This window comes from Mirounga leonina, unplaced genomic scaffold, assembly GCF_011800145.1.
Source record: "Mirounga leonina isolate KUSES-001 unplaced genomic scaffold, KU_Mleo_1.0 Mir_101595, whole genome shotgun sequence".
Classification (NCBI taxonomy): Eukaryota; Metazoa; Chordata; class Mammalia; order Carnivora; family Phocidae; genus Mirounga; species Mirounga leonina.
Genome location: NW_023270158.1, coordinates 9894029 through 9915364, shown reverse-complemented (window position 1 = coordinate 9915364; position 21336 = coordinate 9894029). Strand labels below are relative to the sequence as shown.

At 42.4% G+C, this 21336-nt stretch overlaps 1 protein-coding gene across 1 annotated transcript in view; it reads right to left on the bottom strand.

Annotated features, from left to right (window-relative positions):
• Positions 1 to 20966, bottom strand: part of PDK3 (pyruvate dehydrogenase kinase 3) — a 73005-nt gene extending 52039 nt beyond the window's left edge. Inside the window, exon 1 of the mRNA XM_035000985.1 lies at positions 20675 to 20966. Coding sequence (XP_034856876.1) covers positions 20675 to 20780 — 106 coding nt within the window. The 5' untranslated portion in view covers positions 20781 to 20966. The remainder of the gene's footprint in view (positions 1 to 20674) is intronic.
• Between the last annotated feature and the right edge of the window lie 370 nt (positions 20967 to 21336).

Here is a 21336-nt window from a genome sequence, read left to right as displayed (position 1 = left end):
CTAAATGTGGTAACAGGTATGGAGCCTGACACAAAGCAGGTGATCAATAAACATTAGTGTTCTGTCCTCTGTGATACTTACGGGTCCATCCCAACTCCCTCACACTCCATAGGCCTTCCTGATGCTCCATACTGCTGGGAGGCTGTTTGGAGATGGGCAACCTTGGGGCCAGGCCCAGAGACAAACAAGTAAGGCTCGGGGAACACTTCTCTCCTCCAAACTCTCCTCATTCTTCCAAATATGATACAGGCCGCAAACCAGAGATCCAGAAATAAATCTGATTTGCTAACACTTGCAGCCAAGTTCTGGTTTATTCCTTTCCTCTCCCCACTGAATAAGACTAGAAATAAAAGAACCCACTCATGAAAGTCATCTGCAGAACCATTCTTTCCCCCCACTGACCCCTGAGCCCCCTTCTCCATGTTAAAAAAGTTAGAATAAAAGATCAGTCTTACACAATCCATCCCTTACTTCCCTCATTCTAGGTGAATATACTGAAGGCCTTCGGTGCGTCTTTAACTCATCAATGATTCTGTCTTCCACTTTTCCCCTGAGTGAGGAAAAAGGGGTGTGATATCCCAGCAATGACCTTCCATCATCTACTCTATACACATTTATTTGGCTCCAGATGATTAACATTTAAAAGGACTCTGGCTGTTTTGCTTCAGATAATATGTATCATTCCTAAAACGCTCTGTAGGATTCTTATAGACGAATCATTTTAAGTGCACTAAAAGTGCTGATACTTAAATCACAGTGAATCGTACCACAAAATGAAGGACCTGTTATTATCTAAGGTAAAATGTACATCTAACTTTTCACATGCCAGGACAAACACTTTGCATCCTGGTTAAATAGAAAGGACACCTTTTTTTCAAGCATAGAAGAAATGTCTCCGTTCTCCCTGTAGGAGAAGCAAGTGAGGGAATGCAGGAGGAGAGGAAGGGGCTCACGGGGGTTGAACTGGAACTGTGAGTAGCAGTATGAACTCAGGATTTGAAAAAATTATCTCAGTTTTTTGGACATTAAAGTTTACGTGTTTCAACTGCCATGTCCACAGCATATTAGGAGCCGCAAACTGGAAGCCTAGGGCGGGGTGGGGGGGTGGGGGGAGAAGTGGGAGCTGGCTGGCAGGTGGCAAGGGGCCGTCAGGCCACATTTGTGTTGGAAACGCACAGGGCTAGACTGTTTCAGAATGTCAAGGTTTTCCGACTTTCGGAAGGTAAAAGGAGTATGTACATCCACTGTCTATGATATAGACACGATACAGCTGCGGTGAAATGATTTAAATGGAGCAGAAAAAAGACCATGGCCTGAAGTAAGTTCAGGTCATGTTTTGCCACCAAAGGTATGAAAAAACAACTACAAGTTTTAGAGCCTTTTTTTTTTTTTTTTAAAGATTTTGTTAGAGAGCAAGCGTGCGCGCGAGAGCGTGCACGCGCACAAGCAGGGGGAGTGGCAGGCAGAGGGGGAAGCAGGCTCCTGGCTGAGCAAGGAGCTTGATGCAGGACTCAATCCTTCCAGGACCCTGGGATCATGACCTGAGCTGAAGGCAGCCGCTTAACCAACTGAGCCACCCAGGCGTCCCAAGTTTTAGAGCTTTTTGAACTTCAGAATTCAGATAAAAGACAGGAGACCTCCAGAACAATATATTAGGCCAAGATCATGTGCCAGAGTTAGACTTGGGTTTGACCGCTGACTTGAGCCTCCCGAGCTTTATGGACGTGGCAAGTGTCATTACACTTCTAAGCCCCTGTACAGTCGGCTACAGGAACACTACCTACTTCATAGAGGTGTAGTAAGGGTTAAAAAGTGCTTAATATATAACACCACAACCTCTTAAAATTTAGAAGAGGGGGCTCATTAAAGAGCCAGCACTAATGATTGCAAAGGATGATAAAGCAGAACAGCCTGAGGCCATGGGGCGCCAGAGCAAATAACCTGATACTTGCTAAGCTCTGAGAGCTCTGCTACATTCTGGTCCAGTGCGGTTGCCTCTGCTCATTTGATGATTCTACATAATTAAAAAGGGATTAAAAGGGATTAAAGTATGTTGTGTCCCTACCATCCACTTTTATTTATTTTAAAATAAAAGGCCTTTGGTCACCTCTGAACTAACTAGAAAATTCAACGACTAGGTATGGTCTAAGATAACCAAATACCAGGAGGCATTTATTCTAGCCCTCTTGGATTATCAGTTTGTTATGAACGAGCAGAGAAAGAACCGTGTTTTGTCTCTGTATCCCCCATGGCAGCAATGAGAGGACTTGACCTATGGTAGTTTCTCAATGATTTACTGGGAAGATAGAGAATACTTTTAATACTTTTTAAAAAAAGAATACCTGAAAAATCTCAGGTTTTGCCTCCTACATTCTCACTTAGCTTTAGAGATGAATTCTTTGTACTCAGATACCTTAATTACACATCAGTTTAAACAAGGGGGTAAGCCTTTTTTAGTTAATTAGTGAACTTAAAAATAAATATGAAAGGTCCAACATTTTTTTAACCTTTCTGTGGTTTTCATGGAAGTTGAAAGTATTTTGTCCTATGTACTAATGCTGGATACTCAATTTAAATCAAAGAGTTCCAACAATCTTTTTTTGGTTTTTTGTTTGTTTGTTTTTTACTCAACTTAAAAAAGTTTTTTGGGTTTAATTGAATGTCCTCTATGAGGCTTCAGGTTTTATAAGTCTTCTGGCATACTATTTTCCAGTGATTCTTTCCAGTTATTCAGCTTCATTTTTTCCCCACTTACTTGCCTTCTCTACATTCCTTAATTTTGATTTTCTATTTTTATTCTGCATTTCTCTGTATGCTTCACCTTATTCAATTTTACCAATTAAATTTTTTCCTAGCATCAGTTCAGAGGATGATGAAAGAGTGGGTGAGGGGCAGGGAACATTCTCTGATTTGGTGAATGCAAATAAGTCATTGTAGTTTAACTGCATTCATTTGTATTTCTTCAGGTTTTCATGCTCATTTGATGACCCTTCAATTCTCTTCTGTTCTCTGTTTTTTTTGTTTAAAGATGTATTTATTTTCTGGGGGGGTGGGACTTTCAAGCAAGTGCAGGGAGCCATCTCGGTGACAGTTACGGTTAGAAAGGAGCGTTTGACCAGCCTTCTGAGAGCAAGAGTTCAGACTTACTCTTTATACCTGGTTTCCAGAGAGGCCTGTATGTCTGGTAAATCTTTAATCCTCTTTCTGATTAATTTACAGGAAGCAGAATATTTCTCCAATTAATAAAGTGACCTGATAATGTATCTTACAATTAAAGCAGAGGGTTGAGCACATGCCCCCCAAAATGGAGAGTCTCCTGTCTAGATTACTTGAGGGCTCTCCTTGTCCACATCTTTCAGTTTTAACACTTGCTGGGGATGGTTTGGAAGAGGTAATAAGAGAATCAGGGAGTGAAAAAGGAGAGCAAGGAAAGAAAAAATTACAGCAAGGCATCAAAAACCAACAGAATGATCAGCTCATTCTAGTTATGCTGTTTTTTTTTTTTTTCTAAATACTGCCAATTAAATGTTTGAGTCTGCAATGTATTTTTACCATTAACCATGCTAAAATGGGTAAAATATAACTGAGAAAATACTTTAGGGACAGCTCTGATTTTTCTCCAGTTACATCTTTGATAAGATTTCAATCTTTTGAAAACACTGAATTTTAGAATCATAAGTAATTAAATTTTGGCTAAGCAATGATTAATTGAACTGTCCTTCAAAAGAAAAGCTTCGCATATTTTTAAAATGTTTACTCTATGTCTAGAAATACTTCACTGTTTGAGAAGTTTCAGTTTTCCTTTATTTAGAAAAATTTATTCCTGAATATAAACAGAGATCAATAGAGGTAGCTTGGGTCTACCAAACTTGAGGCTGTCTCCACTCTAGGCCAGACTGTGTTTTGGTTATTATTACTAATGGTGAGCCAGAAACTTCAGAACCAAAGAGGCCAAAGACTGCGGATTTCACACACACCTCATTCCCTATCAAATTTAATGCCCCAACAACATTCAGACATCGCACTACTTCTTTCAGTCCAATGTCTATTTTATTATCATAACCGACGCTGTGGGTTAAAAATTTAGACAGGACGCAGGAGGGATAGCTTGTCTGGGACCTCACCTGGAAAACTCAAAGGCTAGGGCGGTGGGGGGGGGGGGCGGGGCAGTGAATAGACAGTAGGGAGCTGGAAGCTTCTGAAGGCTCATTTACAAGTCTGAACCTTGGGCCGATTACTTGCCAACTAGGATTGCCTACCAGAGCACTAACTGGTGGCCTCTCCATAGGCTTCCTCACAGCATGGCGGCCTTGGGTTAGCTGGATTCTTGCATGGGTTCAGTAAACAAGGCAAAGCTGCATGGCCTTTTATGACTCAGGCTCGGAAGTCACATAGCTAGTCACAAAACCTGTCCAGATTCTAGGGGAAGGGGACAGACTTCCCCTCCTCTTGAGGGAGGGCTGGCAAGGACACATGGTAGAAAAGCATCCTTGTGGCCATCTTTACAAAGTGTGACCTGCCCTAAGATGTTCATGAGGAGGTGGAGATGATTTATTTCTCAAGTTACATTTTAAAGCACTCTTTTATTGCCTGAACTTGTTTCTTCTGGGGTCATTTTTGGGGGGCCATTTATTTTTGTTTCTCTTTCTCACTGTGGGCTTCCCTCAGACGTCTGGTGATCTATACTTGTTCAGTAATGCTTCAGAGTGAAGCAGCCTTCAAAGACCAACTAAGTGAGGACCCCAAATATCTGGTTACATAGGGCTTTTTGGTGGGGTCCTAACACCACACCAGGACCCCTAATTCTCCTTGAGTAGTTCAGTGTCATTAGAGAAGAGCCCCCTTTTGCCCTTTACTTTACCTATGGATAACTACCTGCCTACTAATGTTCTGATGGTCAGGGTGCAGGGTGACCCTACTGTTTGCAGACTTCTAGGTCATTCTGTGGTTTTCAGCCAGCCAGCCCTACCTGTCACTCCCACCCTCTATCTATGGTATCTTACTGAGGCAGGGGCTCTGCTGCATCTAACTCAGCAGCCTCCTTGGCCACAGTACCTTTTGAGTATGTTCTAGACCTGACCTGTTGAACACTGGAGGCAACAGCCATGAGGGGAAATTCGAATATGCAGTTTTATTATGAGATCAATGAGAAACTCCCCAAGTGTGATAAGTGTATCATGGTGATTAACAGTTATCAGCAGAATACTCTTATGCTTAGGATATGCATACGTATGTATCTAGGGGTTGTCATGACATCTACAGCTTACTCTCAAATGGTTCAGCCCAAAAAGCATGTGTAGAGAAAGGGGAAGGAAAGGAGACAGGAAGAGGGATGGATGGGGAGGGGAAAGATAAAAAGCAAATATGGGAAAGTAACTGGTGGACCCAGGTGCTGGACAGGGGTGTTAACTGTATTATTCTTACAACTTTTCTTAAGGTCTAAAATTTTTTCAAATAAAGATTTGGGAGGGGCACTATAAACAACCTAAATCACACGACCCTGAGATCATGACCTAAGCCAAAACCAAGAGTCAGACGCTCAACAGACTGAGCCACCCAGGTGTCCCTTAAAAGTAGTCTTCTAAAAAAGGTCTTTCAATAACTAGAGCCATTTTATTTTCTAAAAAGAATACAAAAATCTCATATAGGATGTGCCACCATATGTAATGGACATGGGAAGCTCATGCTCATGTAATTTTTGTGGTTCTTTTCAAGAATTTTATTTATTTATTCGAGAGAGCGCGCGCGCGCGAGAGAGAGAGCACAAGCAGGGGGGTGGGTAGAGAGGGAGAAGCAGGCTCCCCGCTGAGCAGGGAGCGTGACACGGGGCTCAATCCCAGAACCCTGAGATCATGACCTGAGCTGAAGGCAGATGCTTAACCAACTGAGCCACCCAGGCACCCCGATTTTTGTTGGTTCTTATAGGAAAAAGGGATAGAGGGTGATCATGACAGAGTTCTTAATTAAGGTAGGCAAGGGTTACTGGACCCTTCCCTGAGGGGCATCTACCTCTGTACTGAGGGAAAGTGAGTAACGTCCACTAGTGCCCTCATCCTCTCTCTTTAGAATCCTGTTTACTCTTTGAAGGTAGATATGTGTCCATAAACAGATTAGTAAGAACCTGCCCTTCTGCATGCCAGGTGTAAACAGATTTCACTGTGAGTTCACAATCTGTGTCCTCTGCCTGGACAACCTCTCTGCCATTCCTCCTGTTCACTGAGTTCTATGTCCTGTGGGTCCCAGGATCCTCAGAACACTGAAGAGTCTACCAGCACAATATGCAACACACCATACGTATTTAATAAATATTTCCTGATTAGAACTGAAAATCAAAATACCTAGTAAGTTTCTGTATAAACTTACTAGAGCAAATAAAATTCAGGGATGCAAGGTCATTATTTGCTGGTAATGGTAAATTCCTCTTATAGATAGACCACTCCATTCTATATATTTGGTCAGAGGTATCAAATCCTTCAAGTTAGGGGAAGAGGAACCAAAGGTAGGAAGGAAGGTGATAATAAAGTGGCAGTAACTGTCGGTATGGTGTGTCAGGCCAGGGAGTGGAGGAAAAAGGCATGGATGTGTTCAGAACTGATATCACAAACAGAGCTTTGACCAGCGAGAGCATGCAAGTAACAACTGTAGCCAAAGCCACCACAAAGACTCCTATCAACCTAATTCCAGAAGGGGCTTTAGGATATAGTCCTAACGGTAGATTGATAAGTTACAGGATGCCTTGGTGTCATGGAAGCAGGAACATTTAAGTAAAGGTCACCATGTACTCATCTTCGAGGTGAACTGAAGCAAAATGTTAAGTTAACCGTTACAGTGAATGAAGAGGATCCAAAGCCAGGAATGCTCAAAGCACAAATGAACTGAAAGTGCTATGTTTCTTGGAAAATGATCAGTTTTTAGAGCTGGGACCTTCAGCCAACAAACTTTAAGATAATTAACATTCAAGGTTAAGAGCTCCCTATGCAGCTTTTATTCTTAACAGGAAGGTGATTTCATCCAGGAAATGCTGTGTCACTGACTTCCCACACTAAAAGCACAGCTAACATCTACTGAGCACCTACCATGTGCCATGCATTGTGCTGCATGTTCTCGATTTCACCAGGACGACAAGCCTATGATTAGATGCTATCATTTCTATTTTGTAGCTAAAGACACTGAAGTGTAGTGGGATTAAGTGATTTGTCCACACTCACGCTACTGGTAGACACCAGAAATTAAGATTTGAGTACAAGTCCACACAGACTGCTGCTCATATTCCCAGAGATGATAAGCAGGCTAACAAGTGGTGGTGGTCCTGAGAATAAGAACTGTTTCAGTGTAAGTAAATGAAGTAGGTATCAATCTGAGAGTTTGGAAATGGTAAGACTAGATGAGCAGTAGAGTATGCAATTTCCTGATTGTCTAGCAGAACAAATTTAGACAAAACCTTGGCATTACTAACAGATATTATGTTTGTTGCAAAGAAGTGCATTGGGATAGTGGCATACTATGTTAAATGAAATGGTATACCATGTTGAACTGAAAAAAGCATAGGTTTAAAAGCTCCATCTACTTGAGGGACGCCTGGGTGGCTCAGTCAGTTAAGCATCTGACTCTTGATTTCGGTTCAGGTTCTGATCTCAAGGTTGTGAGATCGAGCCCCACGTCCAGCCCCATGCTAGGTGTGAAGCCTGTTTAAGATTCTCTCTCTCTCTCTCTCCCTGCCCCTACACCCCCCCTTTCTCCCCCTCTCTAGAAAGAAAGAAAGAAAGAAAGAAAGAAAGAAAGAAAGAAAGAAAGAAAGAAAGAAAGACTCACTCCATCTACCTGAATTCTAAGTGTGGTTTTGCCCCTAACTTTGCTTAGGCAGGATATTTAAATCATCTAAGCTTTGGCATCTCCATCCAAGAAATGGAAGTATCTACTCCACCTGGATGTTGGGAGAAATATAGCTCCATCTGCCTACTATTATTCCTGGCAGGGAGTGGTACACAAATATAAGTTCTCTTCACCTTCTAGAGAGAATAATTTCCGATTCACCTTGGATGAGGTAGCAAAGATGTCATGTCAACAACTAGTTGATGATTCGGGCAGGCTCTTCCTTACTTGGGACTTCTACTTTCCCACATATAAAATTGGGGAGGTTGGAGAGATGATCTCTAAGCTCAAGCTCCCATTGGGTGAATCTGAGAGGGTTAGATTTTGGTTTGTATCTCTATATAGTTATGTATCCTACACCAGCCTTGCCTAATAACTTCAATTCTGGAACAAGTCTGAAGAGAGTATTGCTACGAGTAGGCAGTCAAGGAAAGGAGCCAGAAATCAAGAAAAATAGTACACACTTTTCTATGTGTTCTTCTAATTGTGTTCTCCACCCAGAAAGCCTCCAAGGACACTCTGGATGAAGGACAAGAGGGTAAACATGTCACAGAGTCCCAGACACCACCCCTATTACACAAACCTTCGAGGGAGAGGTAGGGACAGCAGGAAAGCATGCCACAAAGCTACAGGGTTCATAAATTTTGGCTAGCAAATATAAATTTATGTATTTTCCCCTGCTTCTCATTTATCTGTAAGTTTCTCAAAGGTAGGGACTGCGCCTTGACAATTTCCCAAAGCTCAGTTTCTACTTCACTCTAAATCCAGGCAAGTAATGCTGATGGACTCCTAAACAACTTAAGTGTCAACCTTCAGCATCTCACACACTCCATCCCCTGAACTGGTTCACAGCCCTTAGGCTTAGCCAAAGAGTCTACTGGATCTAACGCAGTTCTTAACCCATGACCATCACCTGGGTACCTCCAGCATACCAGCACCGGAGCCCCTACCTCCAGAGACGGATATAGCTGGCCTCAACGAGGGGCAGGTAGCACTAGTTTTAGACACACACACACACACACACACACACACACACACCCCACCCCACCCCACCCCACCCCAGATTATTCTCATGAGCAGCAGGACTAAAGACCACTGACTAAAGTGAGTCACAAAAAATCCAACCAGGGAAAACAAATCAAAACCTCCTCAGGTTTGGACACGGGCTATTTACCCATCTATTTTTAGTCTCTATTTTCATGTCTGAGATTTGTTTCAGCCTCTTAGGAAACTGACGGAGAACGTCCTCATAGTCTTAAGAGACTTTCCAGCATTACCGACTATCCTTTTTCTCCTTCTCTAGATGATCCTACATGGGAAAGATAACTGCTGAATACATTCACGAAGGAAATGGCTGTACTTGAGGATGCCGTGACTCAACAAGCGGCCACAGGGCACTTGTCGCTCCTTCCCCTCTAGTGTGTTTTGTTCCCACACTGCACCCGATCCTTAGCTACTTCCTCGGCTACAGAGGGGTGGTGAGATGAGCAGGTCCTGGATCCCCTGGCTCTACTGTATGTGTGGGTACTTTTCTGATCTGCCCTGAACCTCAGTTTCCCAATTTGTAACATGGACACGACTGTTGTGAGAAGTCCATGATACTGTATTTTATACCAGTGTTGCTAAGCATTCAGAAAATGCTAGCTGAATCTACTCAATCTTTTTCAGTTTCCAAAGAGTCCATTTTCATTTCCTTCTTGAACAGCTTTACTGAAGCCAAGCTGAGGTTAAGGAAGCAGGATATGAATATATAGGCCTGAGAGGACATGGCAGAGAACCTGGAAAGAAGGCTAACCAAAGAAGTGGTCTTCCTCTATACAAAGGGCAGTTTCTAGAGAAAGGGAACCTCACTGTGATCAAGTAGCTGAAGGGATGATTAGAAATAAAGTGCTCACTTGAGCACATTACCTGACCAGTACAGGAAGAGCAAAATGCCAATTACCATTTTGCTTTCTATTTAACATCAGGAGTGGGAGGAATTAACCAAATTTATACAAGGAATATCTGCTACCAAGTTTAAGGAAACATTGTACTCTACTAGAACAGAGCCAAGGAAAGGTTCAGATAAAACCTGGAGTATGCCCTGGTCTGTGAAAATGTAACAATTTGTTGGGGAAAGATAGGTATGTTACAAACCTCAAAGGACCCTACTGTTTTCTGGCCAAGGAGACAGTGGGAAATACTAACTTTCTGCTCCAGGAAAATGTTAGATACTTAGTAATTTATTCCCAACAGTGAAACTATTATATACTGACCTCCATGCCCTAGTAAGAAAGCAAGCAACACTGGTACAACTCAGATGGTTGACTGGAATCATGTATCAAGCCTAAGAATGAAAATAAAATCATGACTGCTTGTGTGATGCTTCAGGAAATAATCTATGATTCAGTTAGAACCCCAACTATTCAATTAGAGGGAATATAAATATAGACCTTTGTAAACATAATAGTTTGCTTTAATGTTTGTGCCGTTCATTACCGCAGAAAGTATCATCTCAGTAAAGATGAGACACTGACCAGGACTAGGGTTCTCCTTGAGGGATATGAAGGATACCACTAGGCATCTCAATCAAACCCAGCTCTGCCCCCAGGGGAAGTATGAAGGTAAACTGACTGACACCCCCCCCCCATAAAAGTGAAATGGGCTAGATGAATGCTTCCAGGTTAGTTTCTATTAATGCCAGGCAAGCCACCCACAGTCCCCTTAGCACACTTTCCTGTAAGTTAACTAATTCACCAAGAACAGGTGGGCAAGAACAGCAAGAATTTCTAAAAATTTATGGTAGTAAATAAGAACTGCCCTTACCAAATTTCAACACAAATTACAAGGCAAAAGTCAACATATATTTAGTTAAAATCAGAAAAGGTGTCTGACTGAATAGAATCCACAAATATAAACTACTCTGTGAACTGAGCAGCATGTGACAAAACAGAAACAACAAAGAAAGATTTGAGGTCTTAATAATTGTTGCTATGCAACTAGACAACAGAACAGAGCAAAAGTGAGTTAGCTACAAAAGTCCCCTCAGAAGGGCAATAAATTCCAGAGGGGTTTAGTAACAATTTGCAAAATACTACAGGTGATAAATCTGACCATGATAAAAGCACTGTAAATGACTGACTATATAAAAACTCAGACTGTGCACTAAATAAAAAGGAAACCAACATTCAGCATGAACATATGTAAATATATGGGCAAAAGCTGGAAGGCTATCCCCCCCCCAAAAAAAATGGATGGAAGAATTAGAGGTGATACTGTTTCCAGATGCCTTTAATTGTATACTTTGATAATTACCACAAAAGGGAACACAGTGGGAAACAATATTTACACAGCACAACAGGTTACTATGCCAAATAGAGACAGGGAATTCATCCAAATGATTAAAACTCCAGATTCCAGTTAGTAAATGGTCAAGGACACTTTACACACAAAATGCATACAATAAACCCACACAGGAAAAAAGGGAAAATGATTAGCTTCTATGTTACCTACTATACAATTAAAATCATTAAGCCTCAAAAAAAAAAAAATCATAAAACCTCACTGCGGCAGGGCTGTGGAGAAACCAGTACACTTAAACTTGGCCTTCCACATGGTAATCCCACTCCAGGGCACATCCCCTATAGGTAAACCACGGATTACCTGGAAAAGGCTTAGCTAACTCCACATTAGGCTCCAGATGGCCAAGATTTACTTTCACTAGCAAATGGGAGAAACAGATCTTCATCATTTAAATGCAAATTAAGATCAATCTCTGCAAGCTACTTTAACAGGATACAATTATCTTAGACTAGAGGTGGAAAACTTTCTGTAAAGGGCCAGACGGTAAACTTGTTTGCTCTGTGGGCCAAACAGTGAACTCTGCTGCTGTGAAGGGACAGAAGCCACAGACAGTATGTAATAAATGGGCATGTTCCAATAAAACTTTATTTACAAAAACAGGTGTCATCAAAACCCACAGGGCATACAACACAAAAGAGTGGATGCCTAACGTAAACTATGGACTTTGGATAATAATGCTGGGCCAATGTTGGTTCATGGAGGAGGCTATATTTGGGGAGGGGCTGTATGTGGGAGCTCCCTGTACTTTCTGCTCAATTTTGTGGTGAACCTAAAACTATTAAAAATAAGGTCTACTAATTAAAAAAAAAAAAAAAAAGGGAGGGCTGGCTCTTGGGCTATATAGTTTGACAACCTATCTTCCACTATGGTATTCCGAAAACAAAAGCATTTGCCCTACTCTTGACTTCAGCTTATCACGGAAGTCAAATAATTAAATGCCTGTATGATATAAAGGAAAAGGAAAAGCAGTGATATTTTCTGATTCCATTCAGTAATAAATCCAAGGTTTCTCAAAGCTTGCCAACAGCCTAATAAATTTCCTAAAGCTCAGTGGGAGGAAACCACCCATCGGAGGTCAGCAAGTGTGGCCATGTCTCCCCTTCAAGACTACAGACTCCCACACAAAACTGCATACAGTTAAGCCAGAGTCACAACTTAAGTGCCCAGAGCCTAATAAACCAGATTATGTTGAAATCCAACCCTATCTGATCATGAAGGCCTCAAAGGGCCAATTCGGACTTTAAGTTTAAATACTGATCAAGATGCATGAAGCCAAGTTAGACATCTTTATCCTAAATGAAATCGTTCTCTTCCCCTTTTAATTCTGAATAGTAGGTGTCTGTCTCCCAACAGGTTAGTCTAATTCTTGGCAACTCTTCACAGGAGAAAAACCCTCCTGCTTAGAGAAAAGGTGTATCGTGTACATATATGTATAGGAACAAAATAAACACACTCGGAAACAAAACGCAATTGTTTTTCCTCTTTCCTAACATGATAATTTAAAAAAAGAAAAAATCTTTTCATCTCCCCTGGAAACAAAATCACTGTTCTCTCCAGTGGTAATCAGGCTTTGAGGAGCAAAATGACTTTAAAAACCAAGACTTTTCGAAGAGCAGTCATTTGAAACCAAAGTCAACTTTTCAGTGGGTATCAGAATCTTAAAATACTTTCTAAAGGAAAACAGAAGACGGCTGGGCCCTTAAACCTCAAGAACAGTAAAAATAAGGGAATCGGCTGTTGTCTTCTAAAAGCTAAAGGCTCCCGGGTTCACAGAAGCAGTGTGATGGTGGTAGAAATCTTTTCTGTGAAAAGAAAGCTGAGCTGTCAGACAACCTGCCTTCTGGTGGTTTTATCTGGGAGATGCTATATTTAAATGTGCGGACATTATGGAAGTTTAAACTTATATAACCACTAAGGTGTTTAATAACCTTTACATGGAGCCAGGAATCATCATTACGGAGAGCCCACTCTGCAGACAGCAAACAGCTGAAGAAGCTGTGAGAGGTTCCAAATCAGGGGCGAGCGCTGCCCTCTGTGAAGAGACGGTTTTGAATAAAATAAAATAAAAGGAGGGCAGGAACAAACACCTTTAAAACCAGTGCAGCCGTGCAAAAGACAAGAGCAAAGGAACTGGGAAATAAAGCAAATGGGAAGTAAGTCTGCAGGGAGGGAATCAAAGTGAGGAGTGAAGGAACCAGAAGTGGCCAGAGTGAGACTGAAGGATGAACAGCAGGTCCAAATGAAAATGTGAATCATTTCCTATGAACTCATTCAAGATTCAGAAGGTTCTGTCTTTAATTTACGTCTTAACAGTCCAAGTTCTCCTTTCCTTATACCACCAAGAGAAGTTTTCATTCATAACAATTACTTAATGGAAAGACAGAACTCAAACTTTTGCAAATATAACAAAGAGCCACCATTAGCATGAACTGCCCTTCAACGACAATAAATTAGTCCAAAAATCCTGAGAGTAACAGGTTCATAGGGGAAAAAACCGTAAGTTATACTGAGAAATAAAATCAATAAAATGTTTATTCTGAACATGAAAATGTGATACTTCTCTTACTCCTAGTGAGGAATTAATATATACTACCTGAAGCCTCTGTCCAATAGAAAAATAATGTGAGACACATGTGTAATTTAAAACTGCCTAGCAGCCACATTAACTAAAAAAGAAACAGGTGAAAGTTTTGACATTTCATTTAATCTAACATATCCAAAAATATTATGTCTACAAGCAATCAATATAAAAATAGATTGAGATATTTTACCATTTCTTATATTGTCTTTGAAATCCACTGCGCATCTTATAGCACAACTCAATTCAAAACCTAAATTTCTATCAAAAGTAACTGACCTATAATTAGATTTCATCAAATTTACAGTTAAGGGAGAGTCACATATCCAAACTGCTCTAAACATAGAAGTTTTCCAGTTAATTGAATCAAGTATCAGCTTTAAAATCAAATCAGTTTCTCAGTCACACTAGCCACATTTCAAATGCTAAATAAGCTCAAGTGGCTGGTGGTGACCTTACTGGACAAAGAAGGCCTAAGATAAGCACAGGAACCAAAAATTCAAACCTAATTGTTAAAAGAACTATAATAAAACAAAACAAATGAGGTATATAATACAGTAGAAAATTAAGGTATTAAAAATACAAAGCAAGAGAAAATTACAGATTTATCACTATAGATGACAGATCTTTCCTATCAACAAATATATGTATTGGTTAAACTTAACCACATAATAGAGAAAGTTTGATTCACAAAGCAAAACCAACTTTATACTACATTTTTTTTTTTTAAGATTTTATTTATTTATTTGACAGACAGAGACACAGCGAGAGAGGGAACACAAGCAGGGGGAGTGGGAGAGGGAGAAGCAGGCTTTTCGCGGAGCAGGGAGCCTGATGCGGGGCTCGATCCCAGGACCCCAGGATCATGACCTGAGCCCAAGGCAGATGCTTAATGACTGAGCCACCCAGGCGCCCCTATACTACATTTAAAGACAACAATTAAGGCAAAGTAATTCAGAAAGACTGAAAATTTTAAAAAAACACACAATATAGGAGTGGAGGGGCTTGGGGCATGGGGAGGCTGGGTGATGGACACTGGGGAGGGTACATGCTATGGTGAGCGCTGTGAATTGTGTAAGTCTGATGAATCACAGACCTGTACCCCTGAAACAAATAATACATTATGTTAATTTTTAAAAAAGGGAAAAAAACACAAAATAAAACAACAATGCTCCACCAGAAAAATGTAAACAAGAGGAAAATAAGGATCTGGATCTCAATGTCAAATAAGCTTGAATCCAGCTAAAAAGCAATATTAGAGGGCAAGAGGGCAGCACTCTATATCGCTAAAGGGTACATCTTGCACTGAGGACATGACAGTTAAGAATGTCTCAGCAGCAAACAGGTATGAAGGAAATACTGTCAGAGAGATAGGGAGAAAGAGAATTATATTAGGAGACTTGAACTTCTCTCAGGTCATGATGGATCAAGTAGATAAAAAAAGTAAAGGTATAGGAAAAGTAAATAACATAATTAATATGGTATATCAAACTCTGTAACCCGAGAAGAGAACATCATCTTCTTTTTTGCTGCCGAAGGAACAGTCACAGGAAATGACCATACATTGGGCTACAAAGCGAACATCCACAAATTAAAGAAATAATAATCCAGATAACATTCTGTGATCACAATGCAACAAAACTAAACATAAAGAAAATTAAAATGCAGGATGTACCTGCCCTGAAAATTTAAAAACTCAAACAACTCCTAGTTCACAGAACAAGAATCTGAAGATACAGAAGAGCTGGGAGGAGAGGGATCAGTCAAATACTTACACCTTAGCTGCTAAAGCAGTGAGTAACAGAGGAGTAACTGTAGCCTTTAAGTACTCAAAGAGCAAAACAGAAAAGAAACCAAGTGTCCAACTCAGAAGAAAAATAAGAAACACGAGATTGAGGCGATCAGAGGGAATTAACAAAGTCAAAGTGGACATTAATGAACTAGAAAACAAAAGTCATAAAACTAACAAAGGAATCCAATCATAAACTACCATATAATCTAATCAAGAAAGGGGAGGAGAGAACAAATATAAAATAGAGGAATAGCCACAGAGAAAATTAAGACTGATAAGAAACCTCAGCTATGCAAGTTGACTTAAAGCCTCAATGACTAGGACAATTTTCTAAAGAAGTATGACAAAATGTGCTCTAGAAGAAACAGAAAATCTATACAGATCAATACCACAGAATACAGAAAGTTGTCAAAGAGTAATAGTCCCCAAACACACTAGGTTTAAAAGGTTTCACAGGGGGAGTCTACCAAATCTTCATTTTTGTAAAGATTTTTATTATTTATTTATTTAAAATTTTTAGGAGGGAAGGGCAGAGGAAGAGGGAGAGAGAGAATCTTAAGCAGTTCCATGCCCAGCGCCAGAGCCTGACATGGGGCTCGATCTCACGACCCTGAGACCATGACCTGAGCCAAAATTTAGAATCCGACCCTCAACCAACTGAGCCACCCAGGCACCCCACTACCAAATCTTTAAAGAACAGATTATTTGAAAGATAAATTGGTCTTAATACAGAAAAAAAAGTTTTCTGAAACAAGCATGGCATTGATAAGAAAATCTGACAGACTGCACATACACACAAGATCTACAAACAGTACACGGATATCAATATAATGAACCCAGGAATTCAAAATATGATTCTTGCTAGTTCTGTAAAGGTCAAAAGTTTCCATAATAAAAAACCAAAATAAAAAATCATTTACTCAAGGAGAAAAAATTCTAACTAGATAACACTTTTTACTTATGAAAAGTTTGATGACAGTTTGGTAAAAGCATAGGAAAACACGCACTCTCAGAAACTTCTAGTGAGAGGATAAACAGATAGCCTCTAGGGAAAGCAATTTGACAATGTTTATGAAAGGTTCAAATGCACACACCCTCTGAGGCAGTTATCCCATGTTCAGGAGTATGCCCTATATATACACTCATACACGCATGGGATGAGGCATGTAGAGGACAATTCATGCTAGCACTGGTTGCCAGAGCAAAGACTAGAAACAACCCACCAGCCATAAAGAGGGAGCTGGCTAATGAATTATAGAACACTCATACAAACAAACTCTCAGAAGCCCTAAAAAAGGAAAAGGAAGTACTGTAGATAAAGATACAGAAATCTCCCTAAGGTATAATTTTTTTTTTTAAGATTTTATTTATTTATTTGAGAGAGAGAATGAGAGAGAGCACAGGAGAGAGGGGAGGGTCAGAGGGAGAAGCAGACTCCCTGCCGAGCAGGGAGCCCGATGCGGGACTCCAGGATCATGACCTGAGCCAAAGGCAGTCGCTTAACCAACTGAGCCACCCAGGCGCCCCTCCCTAAGGTATAAATTTTAAAAAGCAAGGTACAGACAGAACTATAAGAAGCTGCCATTTATACAAAAAATGGGGAGGCTAGTGGACAAAAGTAGGAAGATGACATTTCTATGTCCTTTGGCACTTTTTGAATTTGAAACCATGTAACTCCCATCTCAGACCAAAAAGAAAAGCTCATTTTAAAAAAAACCCACCCTTTAGAATGCACTATTGCCATTATGAACTCATAATCCATTTAGAACACTTGCTATTCCTGCTACACTTGCTAACTGGGTGGAAGGCCATATTAAGTAAAGATGGAGTTCAAGAAACTCTTACTATTTTAAAGGGCATAGAAAAATATGGCACACATATGAAAGGGCAACAGTACTCTAGATCAGAAGATTATCTCATTAGTGGTTTTCAATGCTGATTATGCTTAAGAACAACCTGGGAATCTTCCAAAAATACCAGTGCCCTGCACCCCACTCCCAGACTATTTACATAAGTTTGGGGGATGTGACCCAGGCATGAAAAGCACGGATCTAAATGCTTTACAGCAGTCGTCCTCCACAAAGGGTGATTTTGCTCCGCCAGAGGACATGGGGCTGTCTGGAGACATTGGGTTGTCACAACTGGTGCTGTCTAGTACGTGCAGGCATCTAGTGGGTAGGGGCCAGAGAAGCTGCTTTATTTAGTAAACCTCCAACAACGCCCAGGGCACACCCCCAACCATGATCTGTCCCAAAATGTCAAGAGTGTTGAGAATGAGAAAACTTCTTTCAAATCACTGCTTCTGAAGTAACAACCAGTTTTCATCTTTGTTCTTAAACAAGGAAGATAATCTCATTTTACTAGTGTGGATAGATTAGTATAATAAAGCTATTTCAGTGGCCATAGAAACTACAATTTATTTGTTGATGTGCTCATAATGAATACTGAAACACTGAATTCCATGTACATCCTTTCTTTGGTCCCTGTCCGGTTACTCTGTCAAAAATTTATGTCCTGTTTGTAAAACAGTGAGGGAGAAAATCCTAAAGGTCACAAAGTGGCAGCCTGGAGGTCAATATAGTCCACATATCTACTTTGTTTGAGCCTCAGGTCTTTTAAAATATACTGAATTGGAGCCAATCACCTGCCCCTTCTGGAGCCAGCATATACTTTCTGGAGCCTGCCACGGCCCACACCTGGCTGGCTTCATGCAGTCATCTGCTGCTCCCCAGCAGGTCCTTTAAGCATATGAGGTGGCCTTCATCTGCAGTTTTCAACAATCATGAAGGGGCATAAAGCCTCTTTATTCTTCTTCTTCCTCCTTACCTTAAAAATATCCCCACATCCATTCTAAATTCTCAAACTCCTACATTACTTGCCACAAAAGAACTATCAAGAGCTAGAAGAACTAAAAGAAAGGTAGAAGTCGAGATGGCCTTTGTGTGACAACACTCTTCTTCTAGTTGTTGTCATTAAACATAGGCTGCCCGCCACCTGTCTCTGGATATTACAAACTAGGCTTGTAGTTTCTAGCAAATTCCACTACAATTATATATAGCTCTTCTGCGAGCGTCCTTATAAGGAAAAGACTTCAATTATTAGGCTTCCTCCATTATCCTAGATTAGTGTATCCCTCTACCTCTCCCAAAATAGGTCAGAAGCCTTTTATGGGAAATACCTACCAGGAGATTTGGTAATTTTCTTTTCAGAAGCTCATCCCTTTCCCTTTGAAACTACAATCACACAGTTCAGGAGTCATGTTTGAGAGATTGCCTGATACAATCCACACGTTTTATTAATGAGGAAAATGAACCCCAGTGAGGTTCACTCAGCCAAGGCCACACTCTTGAGTTAGTGGCAGAGCAAAAATTAGAACACATTTCCAGATACTGGTCCCACGGGTTTTCCACAATAACACTATCCCCCACTGTGGTTTTCCTACTCAAGTAACATTCTTGCCAAGACACCTATTAACATGGGTAGATATTAGCTTGCTGTAGAACTAAATCAACTGAAATTTCGCCAAGCTATCAGAGCTATCATGTCAAGTTTGAGGGTGGAAGAAAGTGGGAATTTCTGGATTCCTTTTGCTCCTTTTACTGTGAATTAACTTAACTCAGTTTACCCCAGTGAAGCTGATACCTTCAGAATCTTCTCTAAACCATAAATTAGAGATGGAAAACATGCTATTTATAGCAATGGTGACCTTTTGTTTCTAAACCCTTAAGTCAGGAGCCGCATCAAACCTCTAAAATTTCAAAAGGGGCCAGAGATTTGTTAACTACTGAAAGGCTTTCAGGAGTGAAGTTTAAGATGCCAAGATCAACATCTCATTGAACTTTGACTCTCCTCATCATTCTCTGGCAAAGTGGGTGCTTAAAATCTAATATGGCCTCGACTTTAACTTGGTCCTCTCTTCCTATCCCAACTTTTTCAGTATAGGCAACATCACATTTTGCATATCTAATACTTCCCTGGATGTTCTACCTCCTCTGCACTTTTAGTTTTTATTCCCACCTGATACCGTCCCTTTACATGTACATAAAATTCATTACATGAAGAGATGCCCCATTATGTTCCCTTGAGAGCTCAGAACATCTTTGCTGCTCCATTTTATTCCCCTTCAGGGATGCTGAACTCCATTCGGATACCTGGGTGCGCATTTTTGTTTTACTCTCAGGTGGTTCACAACCAGCTCCCTCGCCTTCAGCAATTCCAAGTATTCGCTCCGTGGTTGAAAAGGCACCACTCTGGGGAAACACGATCCGGTGCGCATAAGGTGGTGGAATCTATTCCCATCTCAGCTAGGCCTCTGGGGCAAGGTGAGGGCCGGCCGGGTCTTCGGCGCTCCCACCTCAATCCGCGTCAGCTGCCCACCAGCCCACTCGACCCCGGAGAAGGTGGTGGGACACAAAAGGGGCGGCGCGACGAAAGGTGTCGGCACCGAGACCGGGGGGTGTATCAGACCCTGCTCTGACGCTAGGGGCCCACGCGTCCTCTCCTCCCCAGCATTTAAGGCGTTCGCAGTCTAGGCCTCTAACTGCTTTAACATTACATGAAAAGGACAACAGTTCGAGTCCTACCACTCCAGGCACATGAGAGCACCTTAGGGCAAAAAAGGAACAAAATGCTATTGCATAATTTATTCGACCTCAAGGTGTTTCTAAACAGCTCTTACCCAACAACAACAACAACAACAACAACAAAAGAATCTACAAGTAAAAACATTAAAATCCACCCACATTCCGCTACTAAGTTTTAAGGACGGGTGAGGTCTGTGTCAAGTAGATTTGAAGCTACCGAAGCAGGTTTGGGGAGTCCCACCTGGAGGAGGGTCCTCGGACGCGGTTTCTGTGTTTCCAGGTAAAGCCCTGGCTGGTGTGCGGGTGCCAGGCCCTGCCCCCTCCGCGCCCCGAAAGTCGACTCCCCAGGAGAGCCCCCGGGCATCCCGGAGCCCCGCCCGCGGTTCCCACGGACTTTGCCCCGAGCTGCAGAGACCCGCGGCGGCGGCGGGCCCGGAAGGTAGCGGCCCCGCGTCCCGGGTCTGTGGGGACCGTAGCGACCGTGGGGGCCTGCGGCCCCGCACTCACCGAAGTCTAGGAACTGCTTGATGGAGAGTGGCGATGGCGAGAAACGCGAGTAGCGTTCGATCTGCTTAGGCACCGGCTGCTTCAGCAGCCACCGGAAAAGCCGCATCCTCGCCGAGGCCGTGCACAGACCAGCCGAGACGCTCAGGCAGCCGCAGGAGCCGATGCAGCCGAGCCGCGCGGATCCGGCACGTCAGCCGAGCTCGCACCCCGGCCTCCGCCTCGGCCTTGGCGCCGCGGGTGCAGCCGCCGCAGCAGCAGCAGCTCCCGGGCCGCCGCCGGCCGCCCGCGGCTTCCCCAGGCCCCGCCCACGGGGGCGGAGCCGGCCGCCGCACGTACGCGGCGCACGGAGGGCGCCGGGGGCACGGGGGGCGCGCGGTCGCACGCGCCGGCCGCTGATTCGCTGCCGCCGCCCTCGCTTTCTTTGGCTTGAGTTCGCCCAGATGCCGGCGCCTCCCTCCGTTGCTCTTGGGGCTGAGCCCCGCCCGGCAAGTGCAGCAGCCCCGCGTCCCGCCCCCCGGCTAAGTCCTTCGCGACCCAGAGGTAGCGAAGGTGCCGTGGGACTGCAAGGAGGCCCGGCGTCCACACCCGGAAGCCAGCCCTACGCGTTGTTCAAGGCCCCTCTCAGCCGCAGGCACCTCTTCCGGGAGGCTTTCCCTGGACGG